Here is a 21680-nt window from a genome sequence, read left to right on the forward strand (position 1 = left end):
AAATAAATGATTAAAAAAAATACTGTTCCTTTTACCTAATAACTGTCCTTTCACTCGTACCTTTATCTAATACGTGACGACTTCTTAGAGTTATTTTTTTATCATCGTCCTGCAGAGGGAATCTCTTGGATGAAATATTAATTCAAACGCAATCCACTGGCAATAAAAAGGATTTATTGGGCTTCCTCTTGACATTCCATTCCACTAATTGGCTTAAATTGATCAATGGTCGATTTGAGGTCGTATTATTGCTGTTTAATATTTTCCGTGTGTGCCTAAAATGGATCCTTATGCCCAGCTAAGACTCTTTCGGCAACGTGCGTGGGAAGTTTGTGAGCAATTTATACTACTCACACTATATGCCACACAGAACTTTAAGCTCCCACCACGCTAAAATGGGATAACTGGGAATGCTGTAGTGGTACATACAACACATAGTTCCTTTGCACCAGTAATACATCATAAATCCACCAGCTATTTGTGTGCCCAATGTTGGAATTTGAGATGTGAGGATTCGTCGTATACACACCACATAAAACCCCCATGGATCGAGGGATGTTTCGCGATGGTACTGAGAGGAGGATTTTGTGGAATTTATGGATGGTGTTCCGCCTCTGTGACGTGTTGAAGTCAATGTTTTTGCCATCCCCCACAGAGCATCTTTTGTCGCGTTGTGCAATTACATAAGTAAATTTTCACATTAAAATGTAAATAATGTCTCTCTGTGTTGGCATAATTATAATTATGTTTCACATATTAGTTTATTTGGCATGAAAGGAGTACCACCTCCTCCGGAAACTATATGCAACACCAATTAAGTCCTTTTGGAATGGTGGTGGGAATATTTACAATGAATCTTCAGAGATAATTATGATGATGCGAAATGGGAGATGATGGAAATTCATGATGATCACACCAGGCATTTTCAGATACACACACCCTTTTGCAATATATTTATGCTCTGTCAGCAACCGCATGTGGTATCGTTGTGTGTAATTATCCTTGCACGTTACCATATTATGCTATAAATTTCACGGACGCCAGTCTAGCATTTAATCATATGCGCAATCAGCATTTACGTCTTGCGGCGAGTCAACTGTTAGCTACCATTGCTCACAGTCAATAACACTGCTGAGAGAAATACAAGAATTCTCCTTGCAATTAAGAGAGCTTATTTTGAGTAATATTTCAATTTTTTAAGAAAATATAAGAATTTCGTGCTTAATGAAATGAAATGTTCTACTCCTCCGTAACTTTATGTAGAGCTGAGTTTTCTTTAAATGCCATTTCAAGTTAGAGGGCAAAGTCACACATTTCGGCAAAATCAGCATGACCTTCAGCAATGACTCTAGTTGAACTGTATATTCACTGCTAAAACGGCTAATCAAACGGTTGCAGAGTTTTTCTACTAATGCTCTTTGTGTCAACGATCTGGAATCTACCCTTGCATCAGGAAAAATTGTTCAAAATCACACTTCTCTGCCAATCTCCTGATGATCTGAGCTTTGGTTTGAGAATTTTGTGGAACCTACTCCGTTCCAAGCGGAAAACGACAAAGAAAAGCTGCTACACAAACTGATGTCCTCGTCGGGTCTGCGACCGGAAAACGTCCTATATGCGTTGGTATAGCATGTTGTATAATGTACAACATGTCGTACAAAATGATACAGCACACTTCAAGCCATTTTGCATGCACACTTTTTAAAATTTGTTGTTCACCGACGTTATTATCTATGGGGGTTTTGAACCTCAGTTCACTCAACAAAATATCGACGCTTCTGAATGAACTGAGGTTGAAAACCCCAAAAGTTCACTGTTTATTTCAAAATTTTAATCATTTTAAACTTAACATCAAATGCAATAAATAAAAAATTACGGAAATAAAAATGTCTAGCCAAATCCGGCTCGATGGACCAAAAATGTATGTGTGGCGGGTACATACCTTAAATGAGAATGCACCACGGCGTGGAGATCAATCAGGCTCACCTCAGAGATAGAAGAGACAAAGAATTAGTAAACCAGCTCACCAATGCCCTCCGGGGATGATGGGAATGTTTTTCTACCTAGAATGAGAGCAATGAGAGCACCTCGGGTCGAGGACCAAAAATTTTTAAAACCTTTTTCACATGTAGGACCCGGGCTTTCCACGTGATGAATCGTACGGCCAATACTCCACGATTTTCATGATCGATACGGGGCCGTGCCACCAGAGTTGACTCTTTCAACTCATGAAGAAACATTCTTCTGGAAATAATGTCCGCAGGGTTGTGACTAGTGGGGACTTAATATCATTTTTAACATTAGTCACTGCTAAGATCGGAGTGCCCAAAAACTCATATTGTTTCTCACATGTAATCGCCAGGTTAGTAAACATATTTACAAAAATTATTTTACAAGAATTTCTGTCAATTCAAATTTTGAGTTTCAGATTGGGTCGTCTTCAATATATTTGAAGGCATTAAAAGTTACCTACATTAACAGATGGTGTCCAATTAAAGTAAAGTTTGATTAAAAAAAAAACTTTTAATAATCACTTTTTTGAAATATTTACGCATTCTTAAGCCAAAAAATAAAAGTTTGACCTCAATATAGATAGAAAAACCTACGCCACTGATCTCAAAATGCATAAACTCCTTTAATTATCTACAATTTAATTGTTGCCAATACATACCAATAAATAAATATAAAATTAATATTTATTTTTTCGCCATTTCTTTCGCTAAATTTATTCCAGGAAATTGAATTATATTTGATGTAGAGTTCCTTTTCAAATATGCCTAAAAGATGTTTTGAAAATTGAAATATACATAATAAAAGACGATATATTTATATCACAAAGACTGAATTTTCACGCAACAAGAGAACAGACGATTTCCGGATAAATAAAAGTCAATAAAATGCCAAAGAATATTGACTATCACGGTATTTTTTAGGGAGATGGTATATTTTTTTCTTATGCCCAACCCTCAAGATGTCTTTCAGCTCACTAAACTTTACGTTTGCTTCCACGTGGACCGACCTCCCTGTTGGGGTGAAAATCTGTGGGGTGTCAGGAAGAGTGGCACATGTGTTAAATTGAGAGAGACACCCAAAAATATTGCATCAGGCGTGAAATTCCAGCGAAAGTTTGCTCAAAGGAAATGTATAGTGCTCAAATTTATCTTCTCTTTTTTATTAAATTTTTTTGTCACTGGAATTCCTCGCATTTTTTTTTTTTATTTAGCTGTCTCACTAAATTGCATAAATTTCAAGAGGAGAAATAGTAAATGAAAAGGATGGTAATGAAATTAATGAGGTGAAGGCATTTCGCTGTAAATTACTCACCACAGAATGAAGGCAATTAAAAAGAAGAATTTTCCGTCTGGATGCAGAATATACATTAAAAAAAATAAGTATCTCAAAGAAAAACTTTAATTTGGTATTTAATACACCTTTTTATTTCTAAATTTTTGTTTTTTTTTTTCAATATATACAGGATCATTGCAAATGGAAAACAAACTTTTAGTTTGTAAGGAACACAGAATGTGAATGCAAAAATTAATAAAAACTTCCCTTCAAAAGGGTTCATCTTTTTTTCCTTTTATGTATCTCTCGTGATTTTATTAAAAAGTATCTATAATTGTTATGAAATGCATGATAAAAATGCATTAAAAAAGTTTTAAATGTTCTGAATTAGCCTGAAGTTGCTCATAGAACGTGAAAATTTTCATTATTTACTTAAAAAATGAAAAATAAAATAGTTAGTCCTAGGAGAAGTATGGAAGATTGTTTGATTCTCCGGGAGAAGTGTCCAATGAAACTCAGTCGGAGAATTTCCACAATTTCACCACATTTAACCATTTTTTTTAATAAATCCTTTTATTTCCAAATATTATCAGAAAATTTCACGTCTTTATGGGCCCATTAAGTAATTCATGTGCTTTAAGTTTAAAAAGAAAATTTAATCGATTTTATCTATACCAAGTGTTGAGATGAATGAGCAAATTGGGGGAGGGAATTCAGTATATTCATAAAGGAAGATGAATGCATTACCTTACCGATGACAGGGAAGATTAGTCATTCTCCCATTTGTCTCATTATAAATTAACTGCGGGACCTAGGCGTTTGTGTTGGAGAGCATTTAGTGGTGTCACATTACGGACAGATTGCAAATGCTCAGGATTCGCATAGATGTCCGTTGTGAGTTCATCCAGTGAGATTTCCTTATCAGCCTTGGCCTTCTTCCCCGCCTCGTCCACAGTATTGCGGATTTTTGCCTCAATCCCCTTCAACTCATCCAAATCAATGAGTTCCGCATTGAGAATCTTCTCCCTGAACGACGTGATTGGATCACGGGTTTGTCGTACCTCCTGAATTTCATCGCGCGAACGATAGCTCGTACCGGGATCTGACATAGAGTGCCCGGAGTAGCGGTACGTGGCTGTCTCGAGGATAATGGGTCCCTTGCCCGATTCACAGTGCTCAATGGCAAAGCGTGCAGCTTCCCTCACGGCCAACACATCCATCCCATCGACCCAGATTCCAGGAACAAAGTCCCCGCGTGTGTAGTAATTTATATTCGCTGAAGCTCTCTCCGCACTTGTCCCCATACCATAGCCTACACCCCAAAAAGGAAGAGTAACCCTGATTAGCGGCGTGTCATTCATTTAGCTGCAATTCACTTGCGTAAATTGCTAGTCAATGCCACCACACAAATTCCATATTAATCGGAATAGCAATCAGAATCATCCCTATTCAAGTGTGTTGGCATTAAAAGGGAGATCATTAGAAGGCCGAGATATATATTATGTATAGTCGCTAATGAGTTTTGCAGAGGAAAACTCGGAAAAGTTTCGAGGAAAAATTGATAACAATCGATGCAATTAAATAAAATAAACAAGGCAATAATTGCAATTGTGTAGGAGTCGATGAAATTATCGCTTTAGCAATAAAATAAAAGTTTTATCCTCCAGTATCCAACTCCCACACAAATATTGATTAATTTTTTTTTCATTTTTCTTTCAACTAATATTTATGTAGTTAACTATATAATCAAATTAGGGATAAAACAGCAATTTTTTTTACTCAAAAAGAGAAAGGGAAATATAAAACTTTGTAAATTATGTTATACTCTGTGTTATTCAGAGCTCTTCTAAATTTTTGCAATTTATTAATTTCTAGGGGTTACCGGCTCTTCTTCAATTCGACAAAGACAGATTAATTTTTCTCAGAGATTTCTTAAGGATTTTGAAAATTAAAGACTGTTTAATGACTAAACAGGATCCCGATAAAAGTTTCTGGGATGATTTTTAGATTATTGTAAATACAGTAAAGTTTGCTAGAATTAATTGGGAATTAATCCCAATAATAAGTTTCTTATAAAATCCTAAGATTCAAATAATTGTCTCTTAAAGAAAATATTTTACAGAACCCACAGCTCGTTTGAATAACCCTATAAATTGAAATTTAACAAGCCTTTTAAAAATAATCAGATCCACGGAGGTCGAATCAATCGAAAACTTTTCATCTCTCTCACGAGAAAAGTTTACTTTGTCATTTTCTTTCACTTCTTTATACCATCATTATTCTATTCTTGTCTTTTATGTTGCTCTTGTTGAAAGCAAATCCTCTTTTCTATTGTCCTTTTTTCTTGTTCCCATGTCAGGATTATAAATTAAAAAGAAAACTCACCATTATTTTCACAGACGTAGATTACAGGGACCTTCCAGAGCTTCGACATGTTGTACACCTCAAAGACTTGCCCCTGATTGGCAGCTCCATCGCCGTAGAGGGCGAAGCAGGTGCCCTTTCCACGGAGGTATTTGTTCGCCAAGGCAATCCCTGCGCCTAAGGGCACCTGAGCACCCACAATACCATTTCCTCCGAAGAAATTTGTGGCGTACATGTGCATGGAACCACCTTTTCCCCTCGAGCACCCACTTTCGCGCCCCGTAAGCTCTGCCAACACCCCCAGAACTGAGACTCCCATTACATGAGTCCATCCGTGGCAGCGATAGGCTGTGATTATGGAATCTTCAGGGCGCATAGCTGCATGCATGCCCACAGCACATGCCTCCTGACCCGAGTAGAGATGGCAGAAGCCACGAATGATCTTCTCCTTGTAGAGATTCCCAGCCAGGGTCTCCAGACGACGAAGGGTGTACATTTTAGAGTAGTAATCAATGGCATCATCCTTCGTTACGGTGGTGCTTGTCTTTGGCCCTTGTTCCAGGTTATGCAGCTTGAATTCATTAAACTCAAATGATGCCTCCGTAGACAGAGAAGCCTTGGGCACGGCGGGACTATTGAATTTCTGCAAAAAAAAATGACAAGAAAAAATCCCATTAGCAACCCTCTCAAAACAACCCAAAGGAAAATAAAGTTCTAACAAGAATCCGAGCGATGTTTCTCAGGGAATTCCTTGCAGAAGTCATTGTCAAGTGGGAAAGGTCAATAGGATTGATATCAGCGATTGTATTGAATTGATAAAGAATATTTTTAGCAAGAAAATCTCTGCCACAAACACTTGGTTATGCAATAAAATTGACACGCAAATACAAACTGCGTGAGCATCGGAAAAAATCAATAATTTCTCACCAGAATCTTGAGGAGGCATCGTGGATTGATATTTCTGGCACAATTTGAAAACATGGTGGGTCAATCGGCAGCCAATAAGCTCAAATTCTCAGGGAAAATCGAGGGGAAAACTGCAGAGGAAAGTCACAAAATCACGAGCAACAAACACCGTCTGACTTTGACATTGAAGATACGTTCATTCATGTTTCACGCGTAGTAAAACAAGCGTCAATGAAACATTTTGGCGCCAACATTTAAATGTAAAATGCAACATAATTTTCGCTAAACGGCTTAATCGATTTAATTTTCAATAAAATTAATAGAAATAGAAAGATTAATTAAAATCTTATATTTCTCTTAAGTTTTAATTAAATAATTTTGATGGAAGAATTAAAGTTAAGTAAACTTTGATTTTATCTTTCAAAAACCTCATAAATTAAGAATTGGTATGAATAGAATGAACAGATTTATAGAGTAATTGCTAAAAACTATAATTAAGAGAAAAGAGGTGTAAGACGAAGTATATGATTAATATGTAAAAAAAGTATCGACCCTTATATAGGTTCCCACAGAGTGGTGTAAGACGAAGTATATGATTAAAATGTAAAAAAGTATCAACCCTTATATAGGTTCCCACAGGGTGGTATAAGACGAAGTACATGATTAAAATGTAAAAAAGTAACAACCCTTATATAGGTTCCCGCAGAGTGGTGTAAGACGAAGTATATGACTAAAATGTAAAAATGTATCGACCCTTATATAGGTTCCCACAGTGTGGTGTAAGACGAAGTATATGATTAAAATGTAAAAAAGTAACAACCCTTATATAGGTTCCCACAGAGTGGTGTAAGACGAAGTATATGATTAAAATGTATAAAAGTAACAACCCTTATATAGGTTCCCACAGAGTGGTGTAAGATGAAGTATATGATTAAAATGTAAAAAAGTAACAACCCTTATATAGGTTCCCACAAAGTGTTGTAAGACGAAGTATATGAGTAAAATGTAAAAAAGTATCGACCCTTATATAGGTTCCTACAGAGTGGTGTAAGACGAAGTATATGATTAAAATGTAAAAAAGTATCGACCCATATATAGGTTCCCACAGAGTGTTGTAAGACGAAGTATATGATTAAAATGTAAAAAAGTATCGACCCTTATATAGGTTCTCACAGAGTGGTGTAAGACGAAGTATATGATTAAAATGTAAAAAAGTATCGACCCTTATATAGGTTCCTACAGAGTGGTGTAAGACGAAGTATATGACTAGAATGTAAAAAAGTATCGACCCTTATATAGGTTCTCACAGAGTGGTGTAAGACGAAGTATATGATTAAAATGTAAAAAAGTATCGACCCTTATATAGGTTCCCACAGAGTGGTGTAAGACGAAGTATATGATTAAAATGTAAAAAAGTAACAACCCTTATATAGGTTCACGCAGAGTGGTGTAAGACGAAGTATATGAGTAAAATGTAAAAGAGTATCGACCCTTATATAGGTTCTCACAGAGTGGTGTAAGACGAAGTATATGAGTAAAATGTAAAAAAGTATCGACCCTTATATAGGTTCCTACAGAGTGGTGTAAGACGAAGTATATGAGTAAAATGTAAAAGAGTATCGACCCTTATATAGGTTCTCACAGAGTGGTGTAAGACGAAGTATATGAGTAAAATGTAAAAGAGTATCGACCCTTATATAGGTTCTCACAGAGTGGTGTAAGACGAAGTATATGAGTAAAATGTAAAAAAGTATCGACCCTTATATAGGTTCCCACAGAGTGGTGTAAGACGAAGTATATGACTAGAATGTAAAAAAGTATTGACCCTTATATAGGTTCCCACAGAGTGGTGTATGACGAAGTATATGATTAAAATGTAAAAAAGTATCGACCCTTATATAGGTTCCCACAGAGTGGTGTAAGACGAAGTATATGATTAAAATGTAAAAAAGTAACAACCCTTATATAGGTTCCCGCAGAGTGGTGTAAGACAAAGTATATGACTAAAATGTAAAAAAGTATCGACCCTTATATAGGTTCCCACAGAGTGGTGTAAGACGAAGTATATGATTAAAATGTAAAAAAAAATTAACATAAAAAAACCATAAAATGTAAAAAATTTAATTCACAATAACCTCCTGAATAATGCACGATATGATGTTTTTTTTTTATTTACGCTTTTTATCTCTTCTTCGGCTTGTAAGAAAATTTGAATTTTTAAAATTATTTTTCTCAACAGTAAAATTAATTCTTAACTTTCGATTTAAATGGGAATAAAAGTAATTTAAAAAAAGAGCACGCGTTTAAATCGATATATTCAGAATTGATACAACGGAGGGTACAACAGTTGCTCGGAAAATTAATTGGATGACAGAGAAAAAAGCTCTTTGCTTATAAATTGGACAGAAAATACACAGGCTTCGAAAAAATATGTTGTTGAATGTTTGCCAATAAACTGCCCACATAAACTTCAAACTGTAAAAGGAATATATATGTATATTGTTACGAACAGCCGGGTTATTTTATCTACCTACCGATACAATCAATATAAACTTTTAATTACAATTTGTTTCGTAAAATTTCGTATAAGATAATTTCATTAAAACTTTCTCAATTTTATTTTTGAAACTTTAAAAATAATTTCAGACAACTATTGCTTTCAGTTCCAAAATTTATTTTATTTTTTTTTGTCACAAAGCCGGACTTTCTAAAGAAACTAAAATATTACACCTCTTCCTCCTTGTTGAATACATAAGACGATTATCTTTGTTAGTTTCCATTCTTGTTTCCAAGCCATTAATAAAAGTAAATTGACGTTAAAAATAATATTTTCTTTCGTTTTTCCTCAAATAGAGTGTGAAGAAGTTTTTACTTAAAAACATTCAATTTTAATCATTTAAATAGAAAGTTCCATCTATTTCTTTGAAAAAGGATTTAACTGAGAACTCATTTTTTTAAGAATTGTTCAAACTGCCATCTCTATTTAATCACTCACACAGGAACGAGACGGAAGAGGGAAAAAAATGATGAAGAGAGAGCTTTTTAGTAATAAAGCTTCTTTGGGTTTTTCCTGGAAAAAGTGATCCTTTTCGATGTAAAATTCTTTGCAATTTTCATTATATTCTATTTCCATTGCAAAAGAATTCCTTTTCCATTTAAGCTGAAAAGGGATTAGGTTAGTTAAACACCACCAAAATAAATAATGTTGCCAAAGGATGGTCTTCTCACTGTCTCACACCGCTTTATGTGAGGAAATGTTAAATGCGTTTAGCTATATTTAACTCAATTGTTACAACGTAAATGGGAAATCTCTGAGCTTTTCTCTCGTGCAAAGAAAGGATATGGAAACACTTGAAAGTTCTTATTGACAAAAAGGTCAAGCTACTGTATATTGCGGCGTTGTCTTTTCAGGTGTTATTAGATAAACCCCAATAATGAAAATATGAAGCACCTTTAAAATTAATAAATTGAAAGATTGGGGGTGGATGTACTTTTGTCTCATTTCTCTTTGAATAAATTTCTCTCTGTGAATTTTCACAAGAACATTGTTCCATACGAAAATTAGGGAAATTGTTGAAAATTTTCCATCCCCCGAAAACGATTGTGTGACATAAATTTTGTGTCATACAGAGAAACTAATTAAGAAGATGTTCTTCCACCCCCTTACTGTGGGAGTTTTCTTACATGTCGTTTAGTAGAGCACAACATTTACTCTGACTTTGGTCTCTGTGGCTTTTCTCGTGGCATCACACCAAAATACCCGCGTGGAAACTGCCCCGAAAAGTGCGTCTCATCCACCATATATATACCTCTTGTGTGTTGCTCTGTTGGCAGGGAAATAGGAGGGATGTGCGACATTTTTCACCTTTCCACAAATTAAGGCAATTTATCAAATTTGACAGAGGAGTTGGTAAAATGCGAATCAAACACATGGGATGAGGTGCTTAAGCAGTTCTTCCGGGAAAGTCTTTTTCGTGAACTTTGTTTCCGCCTGGTAATGAAATTTAACAAATCATTAACTCCCCCTCTTTGCGGTCACACCCCCCAATATATGCTTACAATCCCATGAGACCTCAAGTCCATTTATCCAATTCGACAGGATAAATCCCTCCACGGGGAAAAAGTTCAAATGCTAAAGCACAAAATGTTTTGCGTGGTCGGAGAAAAATACCCCGCAGAATGCGAATAAGAATTTTTCTCATATAAACGTACAAAAAAAAATAAATAAAAGGCAGAAAAAGTGAAGTACTTGACCATAAATTCTTCAAATAAGCTTCCACAAAAGCTCCATACTATCACTGAAAAGTTCCATGAACATCTGAGAATGCAGGAAATAAAGGGAAACTCAATAAAATCATATTCAGTAGGACCTTCCTTGCATATCTCCACAGTATTTGTCAAACATCCTTTACATACAGACCCAAATAGAAGAGGAATGAGAGAAAAAAAAAGAATAAAACCCATTGAACATATTGAGCAAAAATTGGCACACATTAGGATTGATTTGTTCCATTCAGCACATAAAATGTGCTATATTTAGAACCACTTGTAATGTCCTTATATCGCTTTATTGTCGGTCAAACTGCCGCAGTGCATGCCTGGTGGCCATATAAAGGAATTTTAAATACAACGACTATGGGAAATTCCTTTGATATATTCAGCAAAAGTTCATTAGATGTGTGGTCCTTTTATTGTTCAACCCTTCATGTGAAGATTGAATACAAATGAGTAAAGCACCTGTTTCATTCATGGTAACAATCCCATTTTCAGCCTTTCACTCAACTTCTCACTTCCATCGACATCCTCCAGGTAATTAACTTTTATATGCCATCATCGACTCCAATGCACTCGGTAATTGATGGTATGTGAATTGCACTTAAAAAGCTCACATAATGCTTTTGTTGTATACATAACTATTCTTTAGAACAAGGGGAAATCCTTTTGAATAAAGGTATTCATTTTATTCTTCGTGAAACAAAGCAATTTACTTCGGGAAAAATGAAAAAGAAATATTCCATAAAGGGATGTTTCGAACAGAACCCTATGGGAGCTTTTTCAAAAACGAAGTTTTTAATGTAAGAACAGAGATTTAATTTTCTTTTGAATGGACAAATATGCTACCTACATATATGCTACTTTATAAATAGATTTTCGAATAATAACGAAATTCATTCCATTCATTATATTGGAAGAGAATATTGTTGAGAGCAAAAGGTCAGATTTGGGTCATCTTCTCTTAATTTTATATATAATAATTCTTGTCAATTACCACAATAGCTTTCTCAAACCCATAAAGGGTTTTGAGTGTATCCGTAAATCCTTTCCCCTCAGGAGCTACTTCATCTTAGGAAACTCAATTTTCTGAATGAAAATTACAAAATTTTACATAATACAAAAAATTATTTATGGTGAACCATAAATAAAAGCCTAAAAATAGCATAACCATTGGAATTAAAATAAATTTCTGGGGTTTCTCTTTTTGTCTGTGAAAAGGAGGGTCAAGTGAAACCACACAAAACCCACACTTTATCAGCAAAATGTACGCAATATTTCGCAACTTTATTGAGAGGGAGAAAGGAAAAAGAAAAGGAGCTTCACTGCAAAAGCGCCAATGAGGCACTAAGCTACCCCAACTTTTCTCCACTATCTTTCCTCTGATATATACACAGGAAAGACCGTTGGGGAAGATTTATTCAACACGCAGACTCACCCCGGGCAATCACCCCTTCTTTTGCAAGGAGAATTCTTATCAGTATTGTGAGATAAATACGAGTATCTGTGGTCAGTGGGATGGAGAAAAAAAAATGCAGAGATATTGAGTTCGAAATGTCTTCATTGAACCCATTGAACTACTTTGCGTAACTAAGAAAGTTTTCCTCATTTTTCCAGATGGCACAAAGAATGAACTTTACATATGACTTCTGACCTTCTGCTTTTCCTCAAAATATCTATTCATGCTCTAACATTGATGTTATCTTGGGACTTTATAATACTTTTCTTATGCAAAAAGTTTTTTAAAAACTTTTTGTTTTGCATTTTTCTTCGTTGTTAAAGTGCATGCAATTTGGTAAGAGAAAAAAATTACGAGTGTACTGACATGAATTTGCAATTAGACTGTCTTTTAATCCTTGCACGCTTTCCCTTCTCAACAGCTCGTCTACTTAATCACATGGATAAGAAAAGATTTTTCAGCAGTGACAGTTTTTCCTCACCCACTTTAAAGTTTTCCTTTTCATAATTTCTCCTCTATTCTCACAAAGAAAAGTCAATCATAACGCGTCCAGTTATTAGAGTTGGTATACCACAACGCGGATGGGTCAGTCTATGCGTTGTAATTTAATTTTTAAGTAGTATTAATAGGTAAAGTTGATTTTCTTTATGAAATTCATCAATTCGAAAGACAAAAATGGTTATATCTCAAGTTCTATTGCACATACAGAAATTTCTTGACTAGTTCTGGAAAGGTATTGAAATAAGCTATAATCTGACATATATTTCGATACATTTCAAGGTCACCTCCGGAACACAAAATGGCGGATTTTTGTTGAACAAAAACAGTTTTTTGCACTTTTCGTCCTAAAGGAATAGTTCTAGAAGTTTCTGATGTTCTAGAAAGTTGTAGAGTTTTGCAAAACCTTTAATTTGATACCAAACTGAGCAAAATCGGACAATCCGTTCAAGAGATATGGCTCTTAGAACTTTTCAAATTCAAGAATTTTTCAAATGGCCATATCTTCTAAACGGCTACATAGATTTTCTTCATTTTCGGGCTGGTGAAAGATATTGAGTCAGGCTACAACATATCAAAATTTAAAGAAAATCTATAACAGATGTTGGGAGATATTGCCCCTTAAAGTTAGGCAATTTTTGTTTTTGTTTTTAGCGCCTCTTGCGGATGTTTTTGAAACTTGGAATGTTCTAAACAGTTATAGGGCTTCTCAATACCTTTCATTTGATACCAAGATGGTCGAAATCGGTCAAGCCGTTCTCGAGATATATCGAAAAAACACTTTTTGCTTAAGGCCGCCATATTTGCTAAACCGCTTGACCGATTGTCAAGTATGAATTGTTGATGAAAACATCTCTCTGAGCTCTACAACATACTAAAATTTCAGACTTCTAGCTGTAAGGGAAGTGGTTGACGGTAGTTTAAAATGGCGGACGGCGGCCATCTTGGATTTTGAAAATGCGAAAAAATGAAAATTTACACCCACATTTCTATAGAAAACTTCAAACCCGAAGTCTCTATCTGTTACCATTCTCGAGATATAAGGCAAAGTTTTGGCGACCGGCCGGCAGGACGGCCGGCCGGCAGGCCGGCCGGATCAAAAATTTTCCACCACCATTTTCGTAATGTGGGAAGTCTAAAACGTGCTCATACCAAGTTTGAGCCCGATCTGAGGTGGTCGGTTTTTCCGAAGATTACAATACTTGGTATGCCACGATTGTGGTATACCAACTAAATGTACTCGTAAGCTGACCAAGCTTACGAGAGCTGTGTTTCTTTCAGTGTACCAATATTGTGAGAGCAAACTAGAACGCGAATTAATTTAAATACGCGCAAAGTCGGGAAAAGCTGAAAATTCATACCCTAAGAAATGTTTAGATGGCCATATCTCGAGAACGGATCCATAGATTTTCATAAATTTTTTTTGTTTGAAAGGTCTTGAAGTCAGCTATAACATATCGAAAAATAAAAAAAATTTATATCGCCATTTTCGAAAAATTCGAGTTCGAAATTTTCGAAAATTTTGTTTTTGATTTTAGCGCCTCTTGCGGTCATTTCTCGAAGTTGCAATGTTCTAGACATTTGTAGGGTTTCACGAAACCTTTCATTTGCGCTTGAGTTGATCAAGATCGGACTTGTAGAACCCGAGATATGACATGACAACTTTGGAAAGCTATATCTCGAGAACGGATCCATAGATTTTCTTCATTTTTGGCATGGAGCTAGATAATATGGTCAGCTATAACATATCACAAAATGAAAAAAATGTATGTCGCCGTTTTCGAGATATTCATCGAAAACTCATCAAAAATTTTGTTTTTGATTTTTGGCCCCCTAGCGGTCACTTTTGAAACTTCGGATGTTCTAGAAAGTTGTAGGGTTTGTTGAGATCTTTCATTTGACCCCGGGTTGATCAAAATCGGTCAAGCCGTTTTCGAGTTATGGTCGATTTTCGATGAAAAATTGTGGCGGCCATATTGGCTAAACGGCTTGACCGATTTTCGAAAATGAAGTATCGTTGGAAAGGTCTTGATGGTCCCAACAACATATAAAAATTTCAGATTTTTATCTATTACAGGGGCTGAGATATAGCGAAAACAAAATTTTGAGGTTATTCAAAATGGCGGACGGGGGGGTGGGGGGTAAAATTTGACGTCATAATCGGACGTCTTCCAGTCGACTTTTAAACTTTGCCGTTTACCGCAAGTCTCTATCTATTACCGTTCTCTTGCAATTTAAGGTTGAACCACCGCGGACGGCCGGACGGCCGGAAAAAATTTTTTTGGCGCATACGTTTTTTGGAATGTGGGGACCCTAATTCGTGCTCATCCCAAGTTTGAGCCCGATCTGCTCGGTACACAAAAGCTGTGTCTGAAAGAAACACAGCTAAAAAAACATAAAATTCTAAAGTTATGATAAAAATAAGAAAAAAAAGAAAGAAACAAAATTAAAGATAAATTTGCGTTTAAATTTCTTACCCGTGGGTTCTGTTCCAACATTCTTGTATTCTTTGATCAAGCGTTTTCCCTCTGAATTTAGATGCACGAACCTCATTTGCTGTTTATCAGTATCATGGGACATAGCCCGGCCCATTCTGGCAAATTCGTCAATTTTAGCCATTATTCCATTCTCTGTAGATCGATCTTCTGTGGGGGCCATCACAATCCCAGGCTCAACCGACGCTTCATGTCCACAATTTTGCTCTGTAGATCGATCTTCTGTGGGGGCCATCACAATCCCAGGCTCAACCGACGCCTCATGTCCACAATTTTGCTCTGTAGATCGATCTTCTGTGGGGCCCATCACAATCCCAGGCTCAACCGACGCCTCATGTCCACAATTTTGCTCTGTAGATCGATCTTCTGTGGGGGCCATCACAATCCCAGGCTCAACCGACGCCTCATGTCCACAATTTTGCTCTGTAGATCGATCTTCTGTGGGGGCCATCACAATCTCAGGCTCAACCGACGCCTCATGTCCACAATTTTGCTCTGTAGATCGATCTTCTGTGGGGGCCATCACAATCCCAGGCTCAACCGACGCCTCATGTCCACAATTTTGCTCTGTAGATCGATCTTCTGTGGGGGCCATCACAATCCCAGGCTTAACCGACGCCTCATGTCCACAATTTTGCTCTGTAGATCGATCTTCTGTGGGGGCCATCACAATCTCGGATTGTTCTGCAGCACTACGAAAATCACATTCCTCCAACTCCACATCAAAGTATTCAGGGTTAACACCCTCTAATTTCACGTCATCTTGATCAGCAGAACTCATTTTCGTTAAATTTTTTATTGGCACTTTTGTACACGTCTCTGTGCGAGTGAAACAATAGATGATGTCCAAGTGGGAGAACCGCGGTGAAATAGCACGTACATCGTCTCATTTTCTCTTGAGTAAACTTGATTTTTGGCCCCCTAGCGGTCACTTTTGAAACTTCGGATGTTCTAGAAAGTTGTAGGGTTTGTTGAGATTTCTGCAACCCAGGCAATGGCACTGGGCTGGAATTGCCGGTTTCTTGTGGCCCGGTTGCCGTTATCATTTAGGATCGGCTAGTGTTTTATTTCTGTGCATGCGTGTGTGATTGTTTTCCGCACGCACTGATTTGCCAGATCCTGTCCACCTAACTTGGCTCGCCATTTGACGGCCCGCTTTGTCTGAGGCCTCCCAAGCCGTTTTGTTCCATCCCTTCCCCCTTATTAAAGTAATATCACAGTTTGATATCACAGATCGTTTCTTTATCACTCTGGTCCAAGTTTAAAATCTTATAAAAGTTTTAAATAGGGACAGCACAAATAAGTTAAATAAAATTACCCTTAAAAAGTCAGGGTAAACATTAAACATTAACTCACAGTGCACATTGTATAGACACAGTTGACAAACGATATGAGGGGAGGTGTGGCTACGGAGGAGGGCATTTGGGATTATGGATCCCCTGGCCCCGACCGACCATCGTAGTCCATAAACTGGTGGTAAATCTCTATGGACCTACGGATGGCGGTCATGGAGACTTTAGTGGCAAATTTTTTTGTGCCTATTCTGAGCCTGTTTAGGCCCTCTAAAGTCTCCTTCGGAATGGCCCCCCGAGTACCTACTACTATAGGCACTACACGCCCAGAAGTTGCGCCATAGCGCTCTTGGGCTAGGGGGACAAGGGGCTCATATTTTTCACATTTATCCCTTACCCCTTCGGCGAGGCCACCCATATCCTCATGGCGGACTGTTACGTCGACCAAGAGGACCCCTTCCCGGTTCTTTACCACCAGGTCGGGTTTAAGGTAGCCGCCTTCGGGGAGGGAAAATGTTGGCTCTTTAGTGAGCACTGCCCCCGGATCCTTTCTCGTCACTTCCTCGATGACAAGGTCTAGGATCTTATTGTGACGGTGGATCCTCGTGGCTTTGGTGTGGGTGCACTGACCCATAATGTGACCCAAGGTCTCCGGAAGTGCTCCACAATTTCTGCAAGTCACGTCTGTGTGGCCGAAATACTTCTTGGTTGTGACTTTAGTGGACAGCGTATTGGTGCGAGCCCTTAGTGCTGAGATGTATCGGCATGGTTTGAGCAGTGTTGGCCGATACAACCATTGATTTGCCTCTTGGGAGTCCAAGAAGGCGTGTACTGCTCTTCCATGAGCTTCGCTGGCTGCCCAATTATCCAATTGCTGCTTTCTTTCACGAGCTTTGTACTCTTCGAGTACCTGCGGAGACTCTATCGGCCATTGCAGCCTGGCGGATTTGGCCACTCTCTCCATTCGTCCAAGGAGTCCGGAGACCAGCGATAGGTGTTTTATAATTGGGTCCTCTGATTGGAGAAATTTGAGGCCTAATTTTAGTGCATTTGACCCCGGGTTGATCAAAATCGGTCAAGCCGTTTTCGAGTTATGGTCGATTTTCGATGAAAAATTGTGGCGGCCATATTGGCTAAACGGCTTGACCGATTTTCGAAAATGAGGTATCGTTGGAAAGGTCTTGATGGTCCCTACAACATATAAAAATTTCAGATTTTTATCTTTTACAGGGGCTGAGATATAGCGAAAACAAAATTTTGAGGTTATTCAAAATGGCGGACGGAGGGGTGGGGGGTAAAATTTGACGTCATAATCGGACGTCTTCCAGTCGACTTTTAAACTTTGCCGTTTACCGCAAGTCTCTATCTATTACCGTTCTCTTGCAATTTATGGTTGAACCACCGCGGACGGCCGGACGGCCGGAAAAAAAAATTTTTGGCGCATACGTTTTTTGGAATGTGGGGACCCTAATTCGTGCTCATCCCAAGTTTGAGCCCGATCTGACGACTTTCGATTTTGCTCGGTACACAAAAGCTGTGTCTGAAAGAAACACAGCTAAAAGAAAATCACGAAAGAATCCTTCACAGCGGTCATTCGTCCCCTTTTGCATTCTGCGGGTTATATAAAAAATCAGCCCCACATAATTATAAGAAGAGAGAATGAAGGAAAGAATGAGAAGTGCAAAAGAATTTCTTACACTCACATCTTGTGTAGGAAGTTTAGTAAAAGTTTTCGATGAAAAACTTTAAATTATAACTTTTCAGTTGGCAACAACTAAGGTAAACAATTATTTGAAATGGAACAAATAATTTCGTGTAAAATTAATTTATCGCTTTAATTGTCTCATTAATTTCTTAACTTTTCTCTCATGTGGAATTAGAAAGAAAAGGAATGGAAAAGTTTGGAAAAAAAATTTTGCAAGTTTTCTATTTAAAGAAAATTGATCAAATCATTGAATTGGGAGCAACATTTTATTAATTTGATTGGAAAGTTCAACTTTTTAAAAGATTTTTTTCATTTATGTTGCTATCAAAGTATAAAATATATGTGTATACATTGTACAGTAAAGTGAAGCAAGTCCTTAAAACAAAAACAATAAAATCTGGGAATATTGTAGTTTCTCAAGAATTTTCCTGAAAAGTGACCACGCTTTTCTCAAGATTTTAATAACTTAAGTATACTGCAAAATAGTTTAATAACGAAAAGTACATACGTGTTCCTTTTAAGAGGACTTTGCTTCATATTACTTACAAAGTTATTTTATGAATTTTATAACTTTCAATCAGACAGTTCAAATGAACTTTTCATCTAAAACATTTTTGATGGAGGTTCCTTATAAGCTTCCCACATTTTTCCTAAGATTCTCCGAAAATCCTGTGAATCCTTAAAATGCTTTTGCAAATCCTCAGAATCCATTAAAATTCCCAATCAATTGGGAAATTCTTAAATACCATTCAATTTCATCATTTTCTACTCTTAGGATTTTCCTAGACCACCCACTCACTTTACAATTTTCCATAAGAGGGAACAATGTACTGCAAGATCTCGAATTTTGAGAATACCATTTAGCTGTGTTTCTTTCAGACACAGCTTTTGTGTACCGAGCAAAATCGAAAGTCGTCAGATCGGGCTCAAACTTGGGATGAGCACGAATTAGGGTCCCTACATTCCAAAAAACGTATGCGCCAAAAATAAGATTTTTTCCGGCCGTCCGTCCGTCCGTCCGTCCGTCCGGCCGTAGTACAACGCTAAATTGCAAGAGAACGGTAATAGATAGAGACTTGCGGTAAACGGCAAAGTTTAAATATCGACTGGAAGACGTCCGATTATGACGTCAAATTTTACCCCCCACCCCCCCGTCCGCCATTTTGAATAACCTCAAAATTTTGTTTTCGCTATATCTCAGCCCCTATTATAGCTAGAGGTCTGAAATTTTGATATGTTGTAGGGCCCATCAAGAGCTTTCCAACGATACCTCATTTTCGAAAATCGGTCAAGCCGTTTAGTCAATATGGCCGCCACAATTTTTCATCGAAAATCGACCATAACTCGAAAACGGCTTGACCGATTTTGATCAACCTGGGGTCAAATGAAAGATCTCAACAAACCCTACAACTCTCTAGAACATCCGAAGTTTCAAAAGTGACCGCTAGGGGGCCAAAAATCAAAAACAAAATTTTCGATGAGTTTTCGATGAATATCTCGAAAACGACGACATAAATTTTTTTCATTTTTTGATATGTTGTAGCTGACCATATTATCTAACTTCATGCCAAAAATGAAGAAAATCTATGGATCCGTTCTCGAGATATAGCCTTCCAAAGTTGGCATGTCATATCTCGGGTTCTACAAGTCCGATCTTGATCAACTCAAGCGCAAATGAAAGGTTTCGAGAAACCCTACAAATGTCTAGAACATTGCAACTTCGAGAAATGACCGCAAGAGGCGCTAAAGTCAAAAACAAAGTTTTCGAAAATTTCGAACTCGAATTTTTCGAAAATGGCGACATAAATTTTTATCATTTTTCGATATGTTATAGCTGACTTTATGACCTTTCAAACAAAAAAAAATTTATGAAAATCTATGGATCCGTTCTCGAGATATGGCCTTCCAAACATTTCTTAGCGTATGACTTTTCAACTTTTCCCGACTTAGCGCGTATTTAAACTAATTCGCATTCTAGTTTGCTCTCACAAAATTGGTACACTGAAAGAAACACAGCTCCCGTAAGCTTGGTCAGCTTACCAGTACATTTTTTAGGTTTTCAATCTATAAATAACACGCAAGAATTCATACAAATGAAATACCGGCCTAATTCTAACAGAGAAGATGAAAAACTTTCTGACTGCTTCTGCTCATCCCCCACGAAAGCCATTGAAAAACCCTGAATTCTTTTTCAAGTGAGCGATTTTCGCCCACGCAAATTCACACCGAAGTTGAAAAGTTGGAAAAATACTAATTAGCATAAAATGATTTTAATTCCCAGCAGAAAATGTTTTCATCATTTGGGGAACTTTTCATTTTGTCCATTAACTTTATACATTTAGCTAATGTAATATAGAATTAAAAAAAATGTAGATTATCTCGATGCTGGATAAGTTAATTTTCTCAGAAAAATATTTACCAATCCTGCCAACAAATCAAGAATAAGTGGAATGTGTATTGAATAAATTGCAATATAGCCATTCGTACTTTTATTATCATATTATGTCCACAAAAGTGTCATTCCCATATTGAATTTCCATTTGAGTTGTTTTGCGCTGGAAAATCACATTTCCTCTAAATCAAGTTCAAGAATTCCATGCGTCGTACGAGGAAAATGCTCCTTACCATTAGGATATTGCTTTTCAGATTCTCAAGTTGTACAATATGAAATAAATTTCACAAGAAGGTTACATTATTATAGCTCGCTATCATTTTATTTTACAAGCACATGGTAAAATAATTCCCATTAGAATCTTGTAAAAGCACGCTGAATTTACCATATTGGACAGAAGAAAAGTTTTTGAAGAAAAATTTAAAGCTTTTCTTGGTGATTTTGGCATTCAAATTTGCAAAAGTTTCTCCTCTTCGCAAAGTCCTTTCCTCTCCTTTTAACCAAAAGATAATGGGAACATATACTTTTGTCGCATTTACAAAGATGTTGGCACATTGGAGGCATTTTCATGCACAATTTACTCGCTTCTTAAACCATTTACCATCACCACCAACAAAAATCAAATTAAATGATAACAAAGAGCAAAAAAACTGTCGAAATGGGAAGACAAAAGAGACGAAATTGAATTTGGCGCGTCTTTTTGGCAAAAAAAAGGGTTACACATTAATGAGAAAATCCTTTTCGACTCCTTTCCACCTCGAATTTCACCATGAGAGGAAAATTTCTTTTTGCATGTTCTGTAATATGAAAAATCTTCGGGATCCAGTTTTATATTTTCCACATAGTCAGGTAAATATCGTATGAAGAAAGAAAATATGGAAAATTATTTACTTACTTTTATATCTTGATTTGAATAGTACAATTTGAACAAAGAAAAATTCTTCTTTTGGAACCAATATTTCTTTTTATCTTCAGACTTTTCGCAAAGATTATTTAGCCCTTTGATGCATTT

At 36.8% G+C, this 21680-nt stretch overlaps 3 protein-coding genes across 5 annotated transcripts in view; all 3 read right to left on the reverse strand.

Annotated features, from left to right (window-relative positions):
- Positions 1 to 21680, reverse strand: part of LOC129797635 (cytochrome P450 6A1-like) — a 690618-nt gene that overhangs the window by 120820 nt on the left and 548118 nt on the right. The window lies entirely within an intron of this gene.
- Positions 1 to 21680, reverse strand: part of LOC129797630 (cytochrome P450 6a9-like) — a 667408-nt gene that overhangs the window by 120820 nt on the left and 524908 nt on the right. The gene's annotated exons all lie outside the window — the stretch shown is intronic.
- Positions 3415 to 6754, reverse strand: LOC129797612 (pyruvate dehydrogenase E1 component subunit alpha type II, mitochondrial-like). The gene is made up of 3 exons (XM_055840372.1): positions 6577 to 6754; positions 5671 to 6292; positions 3415 to 4597 (listed from the first exon to the last, which is right to left on the reverse strand). The coding sequence occupies exons 1-3, from the start codon at positions 6628 to 6630 to the stop codon at positions 4077 to 4079; spliced, it is 1197 nt and encodes a 398-aa protein (XP_055696347.1). The 5' UTR covers positions 6631 to 6754; the 3' UTR covers positions 3415 to 4076.

This window comes from Lutzomyia longipalpis, chromosome 1 (genome assembly GCF_024334085.1).
Source record: "Lutzomyia longipalpis isolate SR_M1_2022 chromosome 1, ASM2433408v1".
Classification (NCBI taxonomy): domain Eukaryota; kingdom Metazoa; phylum Arthropoda; class Insecta; order Diptera; family Psychodidae; genus Lutzomyia; species Lutzomyia longipalpis.